The sequence below is a fragment of the Eublepharis macularius genome, chromosome 4 (genome assembly GCF_028583425.1).
Source record: "Eublepharis macularius isolate TG4126 chromosome 4, MPM_Emac_v1.0, whole genome shotgun sequence".
Lineage (NCBI taxonomy): Eukaryota > Metazoa > Chordata > Lepidosauria > Squamata > Eublepharidae > Eublepharis > Eublepharis macularius.
Window position 1 is genome coordinate 65,614,313 of NC_072793.1, and position 18,569 is coordinate 65,632,881.

General features: G+C 41.3%; 1 protein-coding gene across 1 annotated transcript in view; it reads left to right on the plus strand.

Annotated features, from left to right (window-relative positions):
- Positions 1-11,311, plus strand: part of LARS1 (leucyl-tRNA synthetase 1) — a 71,321-nt gene extending 60,010 nt beyond the window's left edge. Inside the window, exon 32 of the mRNA XM_054976056.1 lies at positions 11,010-11,311. Within this exon, the coding sequence (XP_054832031.1) occupies positions 11,010-11,215 (206 nt within the window). The 3' untranslated portion in view covers positions 11,216-11,311. The remainder of the gene's footprint in view (positions 1-11,009) is intronic.
- The last annotated feature ends 7,258 nt before the right edge of the window (positions 11,312-18,569 follow it).

Here is an 18,569-nt window from a genome sequence, read left to right on the forward strand (position 1 = left end):
GAAATGGACAGAAAAGACTAAATGTTTGTCCACACAGGAACCAACAAGAGTGTCCCCTAGAAGAGAATGGGTAGAGCAAGACGTTCTGGTAATTGACCCACCACCTACCCTTTTAGGCTGATTGAAGTCTCCTTCAATACGCTTCAGGTCCACTTGTCAGTGGAGGAAGGTGAACTTCCCCGCAGAAGGCAATGCTCCTATTGCTCTCCTAGAGGGGAACGATACTACTCTCGGGGTAAAGAAGAGTGGTATCACAGAGAACCGACTTGCTATGACATAGACACAGGGAAGACTTTCTTTACAGATGTGATGACTAGGGCTTCATCGCCAGCATCCTTGGGAAGATGACACTCGTTCTCAAGCTCGAGAATGGCTTTCCAACTGTCAGAGCCTGATGTAGAGCTGGATCCCTATCAGGAAAAGAATAGCCCTAGTCCACCTTCTGAGCTATCCCCTGACAAGACGATGGGAGAGATGGGAGAGGTCTCTCCCATGGAAGGCTTTTGCTCTTACATGGAGCAGTTGTTGAGAATGGCCAGGGCATTAGAGATTGACATATCATCGGCTGAGCCCAAGCCAAAAGATAAAATATTACAGCATTTATATTTGGATTCCACCTCCAGCATGGCCTTCCCTGTTATAGATGGGCTTGTGGACATTATGAGCACTATGAACCTAAAGCCTGCTTCCACACCTTCTACCACCAAGAAGGCAGAGAGCATATACAAGATAAAGGATGACGTATGTCCGCACCTGTCAGTCCACCCACCTTCCTCCTCATTAGTCACAGAGGAAATGCAATCACAGCAACAGCAGGGTGCTCACTCAACACCATCCAACAAGGAGGGGAGGAAATTGGATGCATTGGGGAGGAAGATCTACTCTATGTGGCAATGATGGGGGCTTACCAGCTTTTCTAGTGGAGCAAAGCTGCAGCCTTCCACACGAAGTTGCCAGAGGATCAGAGATCCCTAATAAAAGTTATCTATGAGGAGGCTATTAGACTGGCAAAACACCAAAGCAATGCCAGCCAAAATGAGAGCCAGTTTGGTGTAGTGGTTGAGAGTGCGGGACTGTAATCTGGAGAGCTGGGTTTGATTCCCCACTCCTCCACTTGTAGCCAGCTGGGTGACCTTAGGTGTCTCACAGCTTCTAGGAGCTCTCTCAGCCCCACCCGCCTCACAGGATGTTTGTTGTGGGAATAATAATAACATACTTTGTAAACCTCTCTGAGTGGGTGTTAAGTCGCCCTGAAGGGTGGTATACAAATCTAATGTTATTATTAATGTTATTAAATGTCACTGATACCTCGGCAAGGACCATGGCCTCAGCGGTCATCCTAAGAAGACATGCGTGGTTAAGGGCCACTGCACTTCCTACGGAGAGAAGGAATAAGGTGGAAGATCTCCCTTTTGAAGGGAGGACCCTGATTTCTGAAAAAACAGATGAGTACTTGTCCCAAAAGAGAAAAGAGGCTGACAGTGCATTCCTATGGGATTCTGCAACCGACCCAGCAAGGACAGGGAAGGAATTGATTCAAACAGTCACAGTACAGGGGAAGATATTACTGTTTTCAACCCTATCAGGGGTACCAGTATTCTCCACAGCGCTCTTATCAGAGTATGCAGGGTAACTTTCCAAGGCGGAAGCAGGCCCACAGATCGAGGCAGGGGTTGCAACCCCACCATTCTAAAGATCAGCCGCAGAATCAAAAGCAGTTCTGACTAGTACAGGGGCCAAAACCCATTTTCGGGGGAAAGCTGCATGATTATTACTCTATTTGGTGTGGAATTATGTCAGATGTTTGGGTTCTTAAGATTGTTCACAGCAGTCATAAAGTTGAGTTTGAAAGTTCCTCTTGTCTAGGTCTTCCTACTTTCTCCGCTTCTCAGGATTGCCCTGAACTAGGAATTGAGCTCAAAGCACTGGTGGATAAGGGTGTTGTACAACAGGTGCCCAAAGGGGAAGCAAGACTAGGCTTCTATTCTAGATTGTTTATGATAGACAAAAAAGATGGGGGACACAGACCCATTTTGGACCTGCACATAAATTCCATATGACCACCTTACATACGGTCATGACATTGATTACACCGGATTGTTGGTTCGCTGTTTTGGACCTTAAAGATGCATATTTTCACATCTTCATCCATCCTACGCATAGAAAATTCCTAAGGTTCGCTTTTGACAAGAAGGTGTATCAATATCATGTCCTGCCTTTTGGACTCTCTACAGCACCCTACGTCTTCACTAAATGCATGGTGGTGGTCATTACATACCTGAGGACACAAAATTGTTGCATTTATCCCTATCTTGATGACTGGCTGATTACTGGCCAGTCAGAGGAGGATGTTCACAGACAGGTTCAGGTGACCCTGAACACGTGTCTCCAGTTAGGTTTGTTTGTGAACCAGAAAAAAAATCCAAATTAACACCAGCAAGGGAAGTACAATTTATAGAGGCAATCTTTAATGGCGTATAAGATAAGAAGGCAGATAAGGCCTTCTTATCTGCAGAAAGGGTGAAGAAAAGAAGAGGGTTGATTAGAAACTTTCAAAGACAGCAAGAAAGATCCAAACTTTTTTGAGGTTCATGGCTTCAACCACAGCAGTGGTCCCTTTCACTAGGGTAAAAATTAGAGAGTTACAACTGTGGTTCATATCCGTATTCCATAGTGAAAAGGACTCACAGGACGAGAAATTCAATGTTTCTGGAGAGATTGTAAAGTCATTATGCAGGTGGCTATCAGAAGCACACCTATTGAAGGGGGTTCATTTTGGACACATGGCAATGGTGGTGTCCATCACTACAGATGCCTCCAGCTTAGGATGGGGGGCACACTGCAGAGACTTGTTCACTGATGGAACATGGGATGAAACTGAGAGGGAATCCCACATTAACTTACTTGAGTTAAAAGCCATCTGTTATGCCTTAATTTCATTTGCAGATGCGGTAAGAGGGAAGTCTGTCCTTATCTTCACAGACAACTCAACCACAATGTTTTACATCAACAAGCAGGGAGGCGCTGTTTCTGAGACCCTGTGTAGAGAAGCCATGGCAATTTGGAACTGGGCAAAAGAGCATGCAGGAGGGTTGCAGGCAGTGCACATCCCAGGGATAGACAATACAATAGCGGACCGTCTCAGCAGGTTGGGAGACGAATTACATGAATGGTCTATAAAGGATTGTTACTTAGAACTTATCTTTCACAGGTGGGGGCTTCCTGATATAGACCTGTTTGCATCAAGACAAAACCAGAAGGTCAGTTAGTTTTGTTCCAGAGGAGGCCAAGGTCTGGGTTCTCTAGGAGATGCTTTCCAGATTCACTGGTCAGGTCAATTCTATTACCTGTAACCGCCAATTTAGTTACTAGCCAAAGTAGTCAGAAAACTACAGACAGTGGACTTAAATGGTAGAGCCAGGAAAAAGAAAGAAGAGAAGAGACAAGAGATCGAGGAGAAAATAAAAGCCAAAGAAATACAGTTAAAAAAGAGACCAGGGAAAAAGAAACTATATCAGGATATCAAAATACTTCAAGAACAGCTGACAGCAATGAATAATAAAGAATTGGAGTGGAACCTTAAAAGACTCAATCAGAAAATGTTTGAAGGTGCAAATAAACCTGGGAAGTATTTGGCATGGCAATTGAAAAAGAGAAGGGAAAGGAAAATAATAAATAAAATTTGTGAAGATAATAAAACGTATTTGGAACAGACTACCATTAGTAGAGCCTTTTACAAATTTTACGCTAAGTTGTATAACAAGAAAGAGGTAAACAAAGAATCAATAGCGACATATTTGGAGAAAGTGAAACTCCCAGTAATTTCGGAAGCTTGGAGAAATAGACTGAACAATGAAGTAACGGATGAGGAATTAAGCAAGGCAATACAATCTGCAAATCTGGGAAAGGCGCCAGGGCCAGACGGACTTACAGCTAAATTTTATAAGGTAATGGCCAACGAACTGGCACCATTCCTAAAAGAGGTGATCAATGGAGTTTTAAAGGATCAACGGATTCCAGATACCTGGAATGAAGCGAATATATCATTGATCCCCAAAGAGGGCCAAGACTTGACTAATGTGAAAAACTACAGACCTATATCGTTACTTAACAATGACTACAAAATTTTTGCGAAGATACTGGCGGAGAGACTGAAGGGGTGGCTTTCGGAAGTTATTGAGGAGGAACAAGCAGGCTTTTTGCCAGACAGACAAATTAGAGACAATTTAAGGACAGTGATCAATGCTATTGAATATTATGATAAGCGTTGTGATAAAGAGGTTGGTTTCTTCTTTGTTGATGCTGAAAAAGCATTTGACAATTTAAACTGGGACTTTATGTTTGCCACCATGGAAAAGCTACAAATGGGAGAAAGATTCATTAGAGCAATTAAGGAAATTTACAGAGACCAGAATGCAGCAATTGTGGTGAATGATGAGGTTACTAAGAAATTGATAATAAGCAAAGGAACAAGACAAGGTTGCCCGTTGTCTCCGCTGTTGTTCATTTTGGTATTGGAGATCCTGATGATACAAATACGACAAGATGAAGAAATTAGTGGAATAAAAATAAAGGACTATTCTTATAAGGTCAGAGCATTTGCGGACGATATAATGTTAATTGTAGAGGACCCAATGGAGAACATGCCAAAAGTGATAGATAAGATCAAGGAGTTTGGAGATTTGGCAGGTTTTTTTATTAACAAAAAGAAGTCAAAGATATTATGCAAAAACATGACTAAGCAAAAACAACAATTGCTAATGGAAATAACGGATTGTGAAGTAACAAGTAAGGTGAAATACTTGGGAATTGAACTGACTGCAAAGAACATAGACTTATTTAAAAATAACTATGAAAAATTATGGACTCAGATAGAGCGAGATCTGATTAAATGGAATAGATTGAACTTGTCATGGTTGGGAAGGATTGCAGCAGTTAAGATGAATGTGTTACCAAGAGTAATGTTTTTGCTACAGACAATACCAATCATCAGGGACACCAAGCAGTTTGAAAAATGGCAGAGGAAAATATCAGACTTTGTTTGGGCAGGCAAGAAGCCTCGAGTGAAAATGAAAGTCTTACAAGATGCAAAAGAAAGAGGCGGAATGCAACTGCCCAACCTAAGACTTTATCATGATGCAATCTGCCTAGTGTGGCTGAAAGACTGGATGATGCTGAAAAATAAGAAACTATTGGCCCTAGAGGGATATAAAAAGATATTTGGATGGCACGCATACCTATGGCATGACAAAGTAAAAGCGAACTCGATGTTCCTGCACCATTATATACGGAGAAGTCTATATGCAACTTGGAAGAAGTACAGAGCCTATCTACAAGAAGGAATCCCCTTGTGGGTGGTTCCATATGAGGTGATAGATCCGAGAGCTGTCGATACTGAGCAACAATGTTTAACTTACAAGGAGATAACCCGAATAGAATCAGCTAAACTTAAAATAAAGACTCAGGAAGAGCTATCACCTAATTACGACTGGTTTCAGTATAGACAGATCAAAGATCTCTATAACTCGGACTCTGTAAAGGGAGGTATACGAACAGAGAATTCGGAACTAGAGCAGACGCTTTTAAAAGATGACAAGAAGGGAATATCTAAGGTATACCAAGTATTGTTGAAATGGTATACTGAAGATGAAACAGTTAAAGTACAAATGGTGAAGTGGGCCATAAATTTTAACAAAGAAATAACAATGGAGGCATGGGAATACTTGTGGAAGACCACAATGAAGATTACGACGTGCACTAGTATCAAAGAGAACATTTACAAAATGATTTACCGTTGGTACATGACACCAAAGAAGATTGCGCTAGGGAATTTGAATGCTTCTAACAAATGCTGGAAATGTAAAAAACATGAGGGTTCCCTCTATCATATGTGGTGGACGTGTGAGGTAGCTAGGCAGTACTGGGGGGAAATAATAAGAGTAATAAGTGAGATTTTACAATTTCAAATTAATAAGAACCCAGAACTCCTGCTACTAAACTTGGGAATGGAGGGCATTCCAGCTCATCACAGGACATTGTTATTTTATATGACAGCAGCAGCTAGACTTTTGTATGCGCAAAAATGGAAAGTACAAGAAGTGCCAACTATTGAAGACTGGATCTACAAATTGCTGTATATGGCAGAAATGGACAAAATGACAAGAAAACTGAGAAACCTTGACCCAGGACAGTTTAACACAGACTGGGAGAAGCTGAAACAATATCTGGTGAAGAAATGGGAGGTGGGAGGAGAACTGTGGCAGTTTGAGAACTATTGAAGTACAATAAAATGCAGAGGGGGGTGACTTTACCGGGGGGGAGAAGAGGTAAACGTGAATCTCTAAGCAGTTATGTTATTAGATTGATATATATAGAATAACAAATAGAATATTGATAGAAAATAACTAACCATAAGGGTTAACTATAAGGACTGACTAACTAATAATATTTTCTTTCTGGTAAGATTTGTATAATGTACCAAACTGAATATGTTTATCTGAAGATATATATGAGTCAAATTGATTGACATCATATGATGACAGTTATATAGATTTACTATTGAAGGGGAATAGAAATACTAATGTAATCAAATATAACTAAAACAGAAAGAAGAAGATAGAATGAGTAACACATAGAGTATAAGTCAAATTGCTTGATTTATATGAATGTATGGTTTATATGGTTTATGATCTATAGAAATATTTGAAATTGGAATTATGAAAAATGGGATAAATTGTCTATCCAATATGGAAATAAGGACTCATAGTTAGGGCACAGAGTATTAAAAATAGTTAAAGAAGTATTGCTTAGAATAAAGGGAGAATATACATTTGTTAGATAGAGGAATTTAAAAGGAGTAAGGGAAAAGGGACAAAGGGTTGGAAAACTGTTGGAAGTCAACAAAAAGGGGGGGAAAGGGAGGGGGTTAGAAACTGGAAAATGGGAGAATTGATTGTAATGTGAAAATAATTGATCCTAACCCAATAAAATTTTTTCAAAAAAAAAAAAAGAAAACTACAGACAGACGGTACACGGGCAATTGTGATAGCACCCTACTGGCTGGGACAGCCCTGGTTCCACGGGTTGATGCGACTACAGAATCAACTACTCCACTTACCCAAGGGACCAGATCTCCTATCCTGGAGAGGAACACTACATCACGACATATTGAGACTCAAACTGACAGCTTGGCTAATAGGGCCAGCAAAACACTCACTGAGGGAGTAGTTCAGGTTATCCTAAATGCCAGAAGATTGTCTGCTAGGCAAGCCTATCAACTCAAATGGGAAACATTCAGGTCATGGGTACAAAGAGCTTAAGCGCCACTGACTGTACCTTAGCCACTGTACTGGAATTTTTACTGGACCTTAAACAGAAAGGTTTGTCCAACTCTTCGATTAAGGTGTATCTGGCCATAATCTCGGCGTTGCATGAACTGTTTGATAATAAGATGGTTTTTTCCCATTATACATTCAAAATATTTTTGAAGGATTTAAATAACATGTTTTCTCCGACCAGGAAAGTAGTGCCTAAATGGTCACTACAATTAGTTATGACAAAGTTGATAGCAAAGCCTTTTGAGCCTTTAGCAACGTGCCATCTGAGATTGCTGTCAATGAAGGTGACACTACTAGTGGCAATCACGTCAGCAAGGAGAGTTAGTGAGTTTGCTGTGTTGAGTGTGGAGTCACCTTTCCTAAAAATTCACCTGGAAAAGGTGGTGTTGAGAACGAAGTTGAACTTCTTACCGAAGGTTGTTTCTAAGTTCCATGTATCCCCAGAAATTGTATTACCTGTTTTCTTTCGCAAACTTGTGAACAAGGTGGAAAGGGCCTTACACACACTTGGTGTTAGGAGAGCAATTCTGTTCTATTTGGACCTCATCAAGAGCTTTAGAAACGATTCACAGCTTTTTTTTTTTTTTTACGGGCCTAACAAAGGGGGAAAAGCTAGTGCTCAGACTGTAGCGAGATGGGTGGTACAGGCAATCAAACTGTGCTATGAGAATGCTAGCTTACCTTATCCCATAGACGTACATGCACATTCCACAAGGTTGCAAGCATCGTCAGTGGCACTACTTAGAGGAGTCCCGATCCAGGACATCTGCAGGGCCGCAACTTGGTTGTCGGCTGACACATTTGTCAAGCACTACACTTTAGATGTCCTCGACAGGAGAGAGGCAGCAGTGGGGACAGTGGTTCTTCAGTCGATCTTCTTGTAATATAAGGCAAGTGCCACCACCCAGGTAAATAGTTTGTCAATCTCCCATGTGGGACTGCACAGAAGACCGACGATGAAAAACAGTGTTGCACTTACCTGTAACTGTTGTTCATCGAGTTCTTCCGTGCAGGCACACACACCCTCCCTCCTTCCCCACGAATGCTTTTTACTTACCTGGAGAGTACAGCAGTGAAAGAGGACTGAGGGTAGCAAGGGATGTCCTGCCTCCCTAGGGGCTGGTTTCCGCGGGGAAAAAGGCTGCTCATGCACAGTGAGAGGTGAGGACGCCCATAGTGGATTTTCAGCTAAAAGAACCTCCGAATCGGCAGGCCTGCATGTGCGCAGTCCCATGTGTGCCTGCATGGAAGACCTCGATGAACAACAGTTACAGGTAAGTGCAACACTTGATTTTATGCATTATTTCTTGATTCTTGAAGATGCTCAGGCATTGTTAAAGCTACAAATGAATGGAGTTCCACTAGCACATAAATGGTTTTAGTTTGCAGTGAGTTGTAGTTATAAGTGGTATGGGAGCAACTTAATGAGTTGGCTCCAGTGATCTGCTTATGCAAGGATTGCAGATGTTTTCCATGTTAATAGTATGAAATACAGAGATCAGCAACAGATGGCTTGTGGGCCAAATCTGGACTTCTGCATGATGCCATCTCCTTTACCTCTCCACTACCCTCTAGTTCATAGCTTAAAGGGGAAGGAAGGCATGGATAATGTGTGTGAGAACGGGACATCTACCTTCTTAGTGGAGTGTAATCTCGACCATCACCAATACTTCCGTAGCCTCTAGCAAAACTAGCTGTTAGCCAAGGGTAAACTGTTTGATGAGAAGGCAGATATCTTTTGAGGTGTCCTCCCATTCAATTTACATTTCAAAACAAGTCCCCAAATTAGAGCTTTTTTAGAACCTCATTATTCTGTGGATATCCCCACCCTTTTAGTTAACAGGTTGGATCCAGCACTCCACATACTTGAGGATTGTGGGTATTTCCCGTATTCAGCTCCCCTGGACATTCCATTCCAACCCTGAAAAGTTAATTTTGAAGGCTGTGGGACCACATAGGGGTTGCACTTAGGAGGAGAAAGTGGGTGAAATTGCCTCCTCCTGGTTCCATCAGTGCAGCTCCACATCTTGCTTCTTAAAAAGCAAACACAACTTGTTTACTTTTGTGTCTGCTGATTCCAGCAATTGTATGGCCAGTCTGAGAATTATGTGTTGGTCCAAATTTCCTGGTAGGAAAAATAATTTTTCCTCATCACTTGAACAGCTTGTGTGTTTTGATCTTAGGAAAAGAGACAATTTTTATATTACAGACATGAAGCTGTGTTTTCAAAAAAGAGCCGAGAGAAGGAAATACATAACTTGTCTTGCAAAGCAAAAAACTGAGTACAACACATTTCAGACTTGGGCAGGCAATTACTAGAGATCCACAACCTGATTGTTTGAAGTGAATGAAAAGCAATTGAGAGTAAATCAGGGATTCTTCTAAATCATTGTTTCCTGAAGATGTCACAGTTAGGCAGGCACTTGAAAAGATTGTCTGATAAAAGCTAGTGGTGAAAGACCAGCAACTTAGGCAGACAAGAATAGCTGGCTCATTAGGAAAGTTCTGTTTAGCAGCTCTTGCCAAGAAATCAGTTAAACTTTTTGAAAGGACTGTTTTTTAAAAAAAATTGCAAGTGACGCAAACTCTGATTCCTTCATTGTTATTGAAGCAGTTTATGATTTATTATGGAAAGAACAATGCAAAACTTCTCATAATGCATCTCACAGTAGTGGGCTGTATCCCCTGTACCTTCCCATCTTTTACTGTCCTTCTATTTATCTGACCATTCTGTTCCAACTAAGTTTGAGGCCTTGCTCTGGCTTAAGGAACCTTCAACAAGTAGTTCCTCCTCTGACATTAGAGCTCCTTAAATTGGAAGTTGGCTCCTTAACCTGGAGGAAGGCTTCAAACTTTGCGAAACAGAATGGTCGGATGCATCCCCCTGTTTATGTATTGTGCTGCTTCGTATGCTATTTTTTAAAAAAGAGAGGACAGTTGAGAGGAACAGCACCTCAGGATCTGCTGTTCCCTCATTTGCAGAACATAGTTCTATTCTGAAAGGCTAATTTCATTTGGTTGATAGATGAGATTTTGTATGCAACTTTTTGCTGTAAGATTCTCCAAGTGGTTTTTCTATATAATTATATATCCCAATACAATTCATATTGGGAGCATTTTTAGTTAACATAGTAATGTACGAATGGCACCAGTACTCAAAGAAGCAACCTCTTTGGATGGAACCTAAGAATGCACAAAGAAGACAAAGTTGTCATCCATGGGTGTCTGGGCTAAACTCCCCATCATAGTATGAGCAGTAGTTTAAGTGCCTCTGTGCTGTTTTAGAACCTGATATAAACACCCAGGAGCTGGATGTCTTTAACCTCATGGACGTCCATTTGTAGGACGTCCTACAAGAAGAAATCTCAGCTCATTCTCTATGCTGGGGCAAGCCTCAGTGTTGAGTACATTCATACTGTGTATTCTTTACTCCACTTTGCCTTTTACTTAAGCCTTAGCCATTAAAGCTTGTGAAGCTTCTATAGCTTGTGAAGCTTTTGAGACATCTGTCCTGCTCAGCACCTTGAAAACGAACTGACAAGACATGGTTTAAGCAGATGGGCAGTCAGTCTTAGTCAGCAGTGTTGCTGTTTGCCAGATAGCTTGAGGGGATCTTTTCTGAGATGATGTGTACATACACATATACATGTCTTATTTTTCCATTTTTTTTAGATCTTTCCAAAGTGAAATTGATGAGGTTTGATGACCCTGTCTTGGGACCTCGTCGTGTTCCTGTGCTTGGAAAAGAAGATGCTGAGAAGACTCCCATTTTAGAACAAGCTGTCTTTCACGTAGACCTAGCTGGCAAGCAAGTTCACCTCACTGAGAATGGGCAAACAACAGATATTGGGGACACTCTAGTCTATGTTGTTAGTTAGGATTTGAACAGAGCTGGGTGTAAAAACAAATCTTCCCTACAGATTAAGCTCCTAAAGTTTTTAAGTATGGGTTTAATAAAACATATTTTCCATCAATGTGGCTTTTAAAAAATAATCTTCATAACTAAAACCAAGGGGGAGTTTTTTTCATGCTTTTAAAAGGTTGTATGTGTGTGCATGCATAGTCCACTACCATATGTAGGAGGCAATGTAGCATTTTCATTTTTTGATCTTTATGAACTTCTGTTGTGAATCCCAGAAGATTCACAGCTACGAGATGGTGAAGTCATATTGCCCTTTCCAGTTGGTTACCTAAGTTTACCTTTCCTCCTCAGCAGGGTGATCTTCATAGTTGTCACTTGTCTTTAAAACTGAAGTGAAGAGATAGTCGTGGTCCCTGCTGCCACCTGAGGAAGTGTTATCATCTATACTCAAAGCAGATTTTAGTCAGAGGAAGGCAGCAGCAAAACCCGTGTCCCACCTGAGTTGGTAGGGTGTTCTTTCCCTTCATAGCACAAGATTCTGTCAAAACCTGCATTCCAGTCACTTGCTAGACCAGCACGGCAGAGGATGGGACACTTTGAGCACTTTTTCCCTCCGTTTCCAGTTGCACTAAGCTTAGTATGAAGCTCGAAGGCTGGAAGTAGGTAACGAATGATTCTGGGTTATGAATGAAAAGGGATGGGCAAGAGTGCTACAGTTTTGGAGAAATGGAGGTAAAAGAGCTGGGGCTTGGCTTTCATCGACATAGTCTTGTGGGTCTCGTATTTGCATGTATTCACATACATGCTGCAAATAGTTGCTTGTGGTAGCAAACCAGAATCCGTTAAAGAGTAACAAATGTACTATGGCATTAGCTATCATAGGCAAGAGTTTACTTCCTCAGTGACATTATATAAATACAAGAACCAGATACGAAAGAAGGGATTCTGTGTACTGTTGCAACTTCAGGAGGTGAGATGGTTTTCAACAAATGTTGGCCTGCAGCTGGCAGGGGGTTCTGGATGATGGCTTTTAGCAAACAGACACATGGTAGGTACCAGTTATCTTACCATCAGTCAGATATTGGAATAAATTGAGATTTTTTTTTGAACAAATGCCCATTTGGCATTCTTTTTAAGCACTTTTTAGAATAGGAAAGATGGAAGATCTTTTCCACAAATTGTTTCAATATTACTACCATCCAGAGGTTCTTAATGAGTGCTCTCCATTGTTTGAGCAATTTGATTGATTTTTGAAAACATATGCTGCTTTTGTGTTAGGAAGTTGGAAGTGGGATAATAACTTGAAGATAAATATAACAGTGAAAAGGACTTTTGTTGTCTTTATCCAATTTTATAATGTATTTTGTACTGATAAAATGATGCCACCTTTAGTATTGCTGTTTAAACTGGGGATAAGATAGCCCCCTCTGTCCCTTTCCTACAAACCATATTTGCCGGAACGTTCAAAGTTCAGATTATCTCCAGTGTCTTGTGCTTACTCTGTTCCTTAACTAATGCTAGCCTCACTGAAGTGATATATATAAAGCTCCACCATATCAAGAAAAACGTCATTCTAAGCTAGGGTCCCCGACATCTTTGGGCCTGTGGGCACCTTTGGAATTCTGACTTGGTGGTGAGCACAATCATAATATGGCTGTTGCAGGAGGCCGAGCCAGCCATAAAATGGCTGCCATGGGAGTCAGAGCTAATCTCAAATTGTCAGGGAGTGAAGTTATGCATAACTCTAATAGTAATTTAAGCATTTCTGTCAGAAACTTGGTTTAATAGGCTATCTTTTTAAATTAACAATTTGAAATGTTTTCCTGCATACACAGCTTATCTCCAGTCACACAGTTAAGATTTTGTGGCAACTTCTGCCAAAAGCATTTTTGGGCAAAAGCCCATCTGGCTCCACTCACTTTCTAAAAACACTTGGATGTCAAGAAAGGTGCTGATGGGTACCATGGCGCTCACAGGTACCATGTTGGGACTCCTGCTCTATGCTGACAAACTGAGGGGGGAAAGGCATTTCTTTGAAAACAGAGCACACAAACTCCTTCCTTCATCAATTTAACCTCACTGGAAGATAAGTTTGATTTCAGGCCATGATACTCCTCTCATTTGCAGTGGTCAAGAAGACCAGTTGGAGATGGCCTTGTGCTTCAGCTCTATCTCCAGCTGCTTAGTGTTGGGATAAAACAAATATGTGGCCTTTTTATTGTCTGTGCTTATCTGACAGCTGTTCTTCTTTACTAGCTCCTCCCATTGCCTAGGGCAATGGCACAGTTATCCTGAAAGTTATGTAAATCCCACCCTATTCATCTTTATTCCATGCATTGGCAATCTCATGGCATCTGATAATAGGCTCAAAGTCCTCCCCTCTCTCTTGTGAGTCATAAAGCTGCCACCACAGCAGGATTTCACTCAATCTCTCTCAAGCTATCTTGTTTTCAGCTTTCCTCCAGTTGGTTCTCCCAATGTGAAAGAAAAGAACAAAATAGAGTGTGTTCGGTATCAGCTACTTGGAGATCACATAGTACAACAATAAGGGGAAAAGTTGGTACAGAATTTCTTAATGTTATGTTTGAAGGCTTTTTAAAAATGAGGCAGGCCGTCTCCTGCTATTGTAGACATTTTTTGGTCATTAATCTCCCAGCTCCAGAAGTGTGACTGCTGTCGAAGTTTACTTATTTAACCAATCTCTTTAGGGTGCAAGCCTCCTTCCTTTTCTCTCTTTCTCCTTTTCAACACTTTGATCAGTCTCTCTGCAGCCAGTCAGGCTGCCTCCTGACATCTAACTATAGCATGCTAGTAAGAAAATGAGCGTTTCCAACTCTGCAATTACACTGTCTGCTGAATGCCTTCCTTTGGAGCAGGGGGGATACAAACTGAGTATGGAGAACAAATTGCAGCCAGGGCAGAAAGCTAACTGTGCCTTGTGGCTATGAGAGCTGTCAGAAATGAAGGAGTCCTTGGCCAAAGTGTCCTGTTGGCACAAAAAGAAGTGAGAAATGCAATGCAGCTTTTCAGGCAAGTGAAGAAATGAGCAGTAAAGAGCAACACTGTTTTGAATGTGTTCTCCGTAAGAAGAAAATCAGTATTTTGAAAGAGAGTCAAAGGATGGCAACGTACTAAGGTCCCTAAGTTTGTATGTTTCTCTGTTAAAGCCAGCTAATGGTTGCTGCCTATTTAGATTTTTGGGTTCATATTCCATCCATCCTTTGTTTTTTTACTATTCACTCTTTTTGTTCCCCATTTGCTCTCCTTGCTACCCATTTGAAGATTTTCCAAGTTTCGCATATGCATTCAAAATGAAATTTTGACATACTGGGTCAATACAAAATGCACCTGTGCAAGAAAGGATCATGCAATACAAGCATGCTTTATAACACTTTCCCACATATCTGAGAAATGGAGAGCTATTTCAAGGATGTCTATGCAGAATCCTACTCAAGTCTATTCAATGAGGCTTAGTTTCAGGAAAATATTCTTAGGGTTGCATTGCTGTTTCTGTACACCCTGGGATTTATGGTCATGTTAGTACCAGGTACCCTCAGCATACATTTTCTAGGGAACACTGAATCATGCTGTCTCAGAGCATCCAAAATGCTAGGAGTAAGGGAGAAAAGGTAATCCTGGGCCTTTTATGTTGCCTAGCAGTAGACCTGGCACAAAATGACATAGTGTTGGGGGAGTGTGGAATGGAAAACCTGAATGTGAATTACATTATATCTTCTTCCTCTGACCTCTGAATTCTAACACAGGCACCAGAATAATGATGGTATGCTAATATTAATGAATGTTAATTTTTAATTTGTTTTTTATTAAAATGACATTAATGAAAGAGCTTTTTCATTTAGTTTGATTGGAGACCAATTATAATTCCAGGAGATCTCTAGACCCCACCTTTTAATAGTTTGTCCAGAGTTAGGACAATAACTTGGGAAAGGTCTGATAAGAGTATCTGGGATGGACTAGGTAAAAATATTGCTTGATGACCTAGTAAGTACCAGGCAGGAAGGCTATCACATGTGCTGATTAGCCTGATTAGGTAAGTGAGAGAGGAATGATGGAGGGAGGCATTGATGAGATTAGGCTTCTCAGGAAGCCTCGTTATCTCTGCTGCACTCCAAGGCATGGAGGGCTGTCAGTCAGTTATTCCCCCTCTGACACATGGCTTGGTAATTTTCCAGTCTCCAAGATGGCTGGCATCTGCTCTGCCTAAGGCAAGGCAGTGTCTAGGATTCACTGCAAGGAGTTTATGATATCCCATATCTATAAACTGCCCTTTTTGCATGAGGAAAGGGTTTGACTGCTAACAGTATAGTACCCCTTCTTAGTTAAATACTATGAACTATTGGTTGTCTTCTTAATGTAAGGATCGGCAACATCTGGCTTTAGACAGTGAACTTGTAATACCTGTATGATAGGGAGATGTGTACAGAAACTATTGCTACAGCTCTGTGGCAGGAGCTGATGCCTTTGATTAATGTCCTTGCATGCAACTGTTAAAGGCACAGGGAAGAGCTATTGAATGAAATCTCTACATTTTGCTGTTGAGTAAATGGCATTCTGTACAGTACACTTTTTCTCTGTCAGTCTATTCCCAAATCTAACAGACTGCAAACCTGGTTGAATAAATAAGACACAACCTGGCTGTTTTAATTGCACTCTCTGATCAGCTCTGTATTGTTCCCCGGTCTCCCTTTATGCTTTGAAACTTGGCCTTGCTAGAAATGTGTCTCTGCCTCTCAGTTTGCATTAGTATTCCTTGTCAACCTGTGTTACCTATGATTCTCCTGTTCGCAGTTTCTTGGGGCTGGGTCAGTTCAAGAGCTGCTATGTAGTCATTAGCAGGTCATAGAGCAAACTGCTGTCGGTTGTAGCCAAAGGGAGCAATAAACTTTCCCTTTTTCCAAAATAGATCATTTTGATGGCCTTCATGTTTTCCATAGAACATAATTATTGCCTTTTTGTAATAGTTATATTTAGCACACTGGACTTTTTGTATAGCAGTGTCAAATGCACCCCAGTTTGGTTATAATTGTATTTCACCAGACTATGTTTGGGTACATATGGCTTCCTTTCATCATGGAGACTGGAGGATTTGGCTGTGGCAGTGCAAAATTCTTTTGTATGTGCCTGCTGGGTCTCTCCTAAGTGTCTGAAAGATGAGCCATGCTCAGATTTGTGGTCAACTTCAGAAGCCAAGTTAATAACACAGTAGCCCTCTGCATATGTTTATTTACTTTATAGTCTACCTTTCACACTGAGGCTCAAAGCAAATTACATGACGTAAAATAATACAGTCGGAATGCATGGAATATCTAGTAAACAATAGGACTGGGATTACAGAAATTAGAAACAATACAAAAATATCAAAAATGATAGGTTAAACAGTGCAAAGATTATATCAAAAGGTAACAGTAGTCCCCTATGCAAGCACCGAGTCATTACTGACCCATGGGGGGACGTTGCATCACAACGGCAGACTTGTTACAGCATGGTTTGCCATTGTCTTCCCCAGTCATCTACACTTAATCCCCAGGAAACTGGGTACTCATTTTACTGACCTCAGAAGGATGGAAGGCTGAGCCAACCTTGAGCTGGATACTTGAACCCAGCTTCTGCCAGGATCGAACTCAGGTTGTGAGCAGAGCTTGGGCTGCAGTACTACAGCTTACCTCTCTGCGCCATGGGGCTCCTCAAAGATGGTATTACAAAAGTAGAAAACAATGCAGTAAGAGCAAGATAATACACAGTGACAGAAGCATCCATTCATGTGAATAGGGAGTGTGATAGGAGTGGTTACTGTGTCATGAACTGGGTAACGTGGATTTTCCTTCAGGGTATATCTTGCAGTCACACAAATCAGAATACTGGGAAATGAAGATGCTAGTTTACGTGAATGGAAACTGAACCCACGCATTGCTCGATTCACGTGATGGTGATTACACATATCGTGCTCTCGATACATGTGGCTGGTGGGTTTCCGGTTTGTGTGAATGGAACAGAATGACTGTCAGTGATTTGCAAGGTTATCTGTTCCTGAGTTCTTGACCACTGTGTTTATGGTAAAGAGTGGTAGAAAGCAATTTCTCCTCTAAAAGAACTGCACTTTTCTTGCTTGCTATAGGAATTGGAAACCAATGAGAGACATCTTGAGGCACTGTGAGCAACCTACAAGATAAGCAAGATAGTCTGGACTTCATCCAGCACTTTATAACAACAGAAGTGGCTGCTTTATCTTTGCCATTTAACAGTTTGTGTTTGTATTAGCACAAAAAAAATAAAGGGATGATTTTATAGTGCTGTTCCAGAGGGAAATAGTATTATTACCTTTTGTAAAAGGCTCTGAGGGCTGATATTTACTATTTATGGAGCAAAAGTAGCAAGAGAAATCCATTTTGCAGTCAGCAGGCAGTTCTGGTCGTTAAAAGGGAAACCTGTTTCCTTTAAAGACGGAGGACGAGCCCAGTGGATCGTTCTGTGTATTTCATTTGTTTCCAGGAGATGTCACTGTTAGGCAGGCACTTAGAGGCTTGTCACTGAGGAAACCTAGTGATGAAGAGAAGAGATGCATGGATTAGTGATAAGTCTTCACACTGTTTACTAAGCTGTTGGCTGTACCCAGTTGGTCTATTGGAAGAAAAATGGCTGGGTCAACTTTTAACAAAACAGATACTATCCTCACCCCCAGGAAGATTTTCTAAGACGATTAGTTCAAATGTCTACCAAGAGAAAGTGAATGAAGAAAAAGAAATAGGGCTCAGGGCTCTTACTTTGTACAGTAACATAATTTGAATGGCAACATAAAGGCAAAGACGGTAGTCTGAGACACACAGCTTTGTTACGGAACTACAAGACTAAAACTATATGCTCCAAGTCTCTTATGGATAGATTCCACCAGCCGTGGATGAATAGAGGGAACCTCCAGAAGCAGTAAACTTTTGAATTACCAGTGCTAGGAGGCAGCATCAAGACCTTGGCCTCTGTGCCCTGTTTGATGGCTATACAGGGAAACGCTTGACCGCTATATAAAACAGAATGCAGGAGTGGATGGACCACTGCCTGGATCGAGCAGTGCCCTTGCTATGTTATAATTGTTCCTCTTGTGTCCGTGATGCTGGGGATATATGCATATTTAGTGTGTACTAGCCTTTTTTGGGTGGCCAGACCTTAAGGGCACAAGGCAGCAAAAGTGAGTTGCAGCCAAATCTCATTTAAATCAATAGGGCATAAGTTAGTAACAATGATCCCATTCCGTTGCCCTCAATGGGCCGCAACCAATTCTGGGATTGTGACCCAAATCTCTGAATGAATCTGCATCTTGGCTGTACGGCCTGTAGTGCAGAAGGCAGTGCACGGCT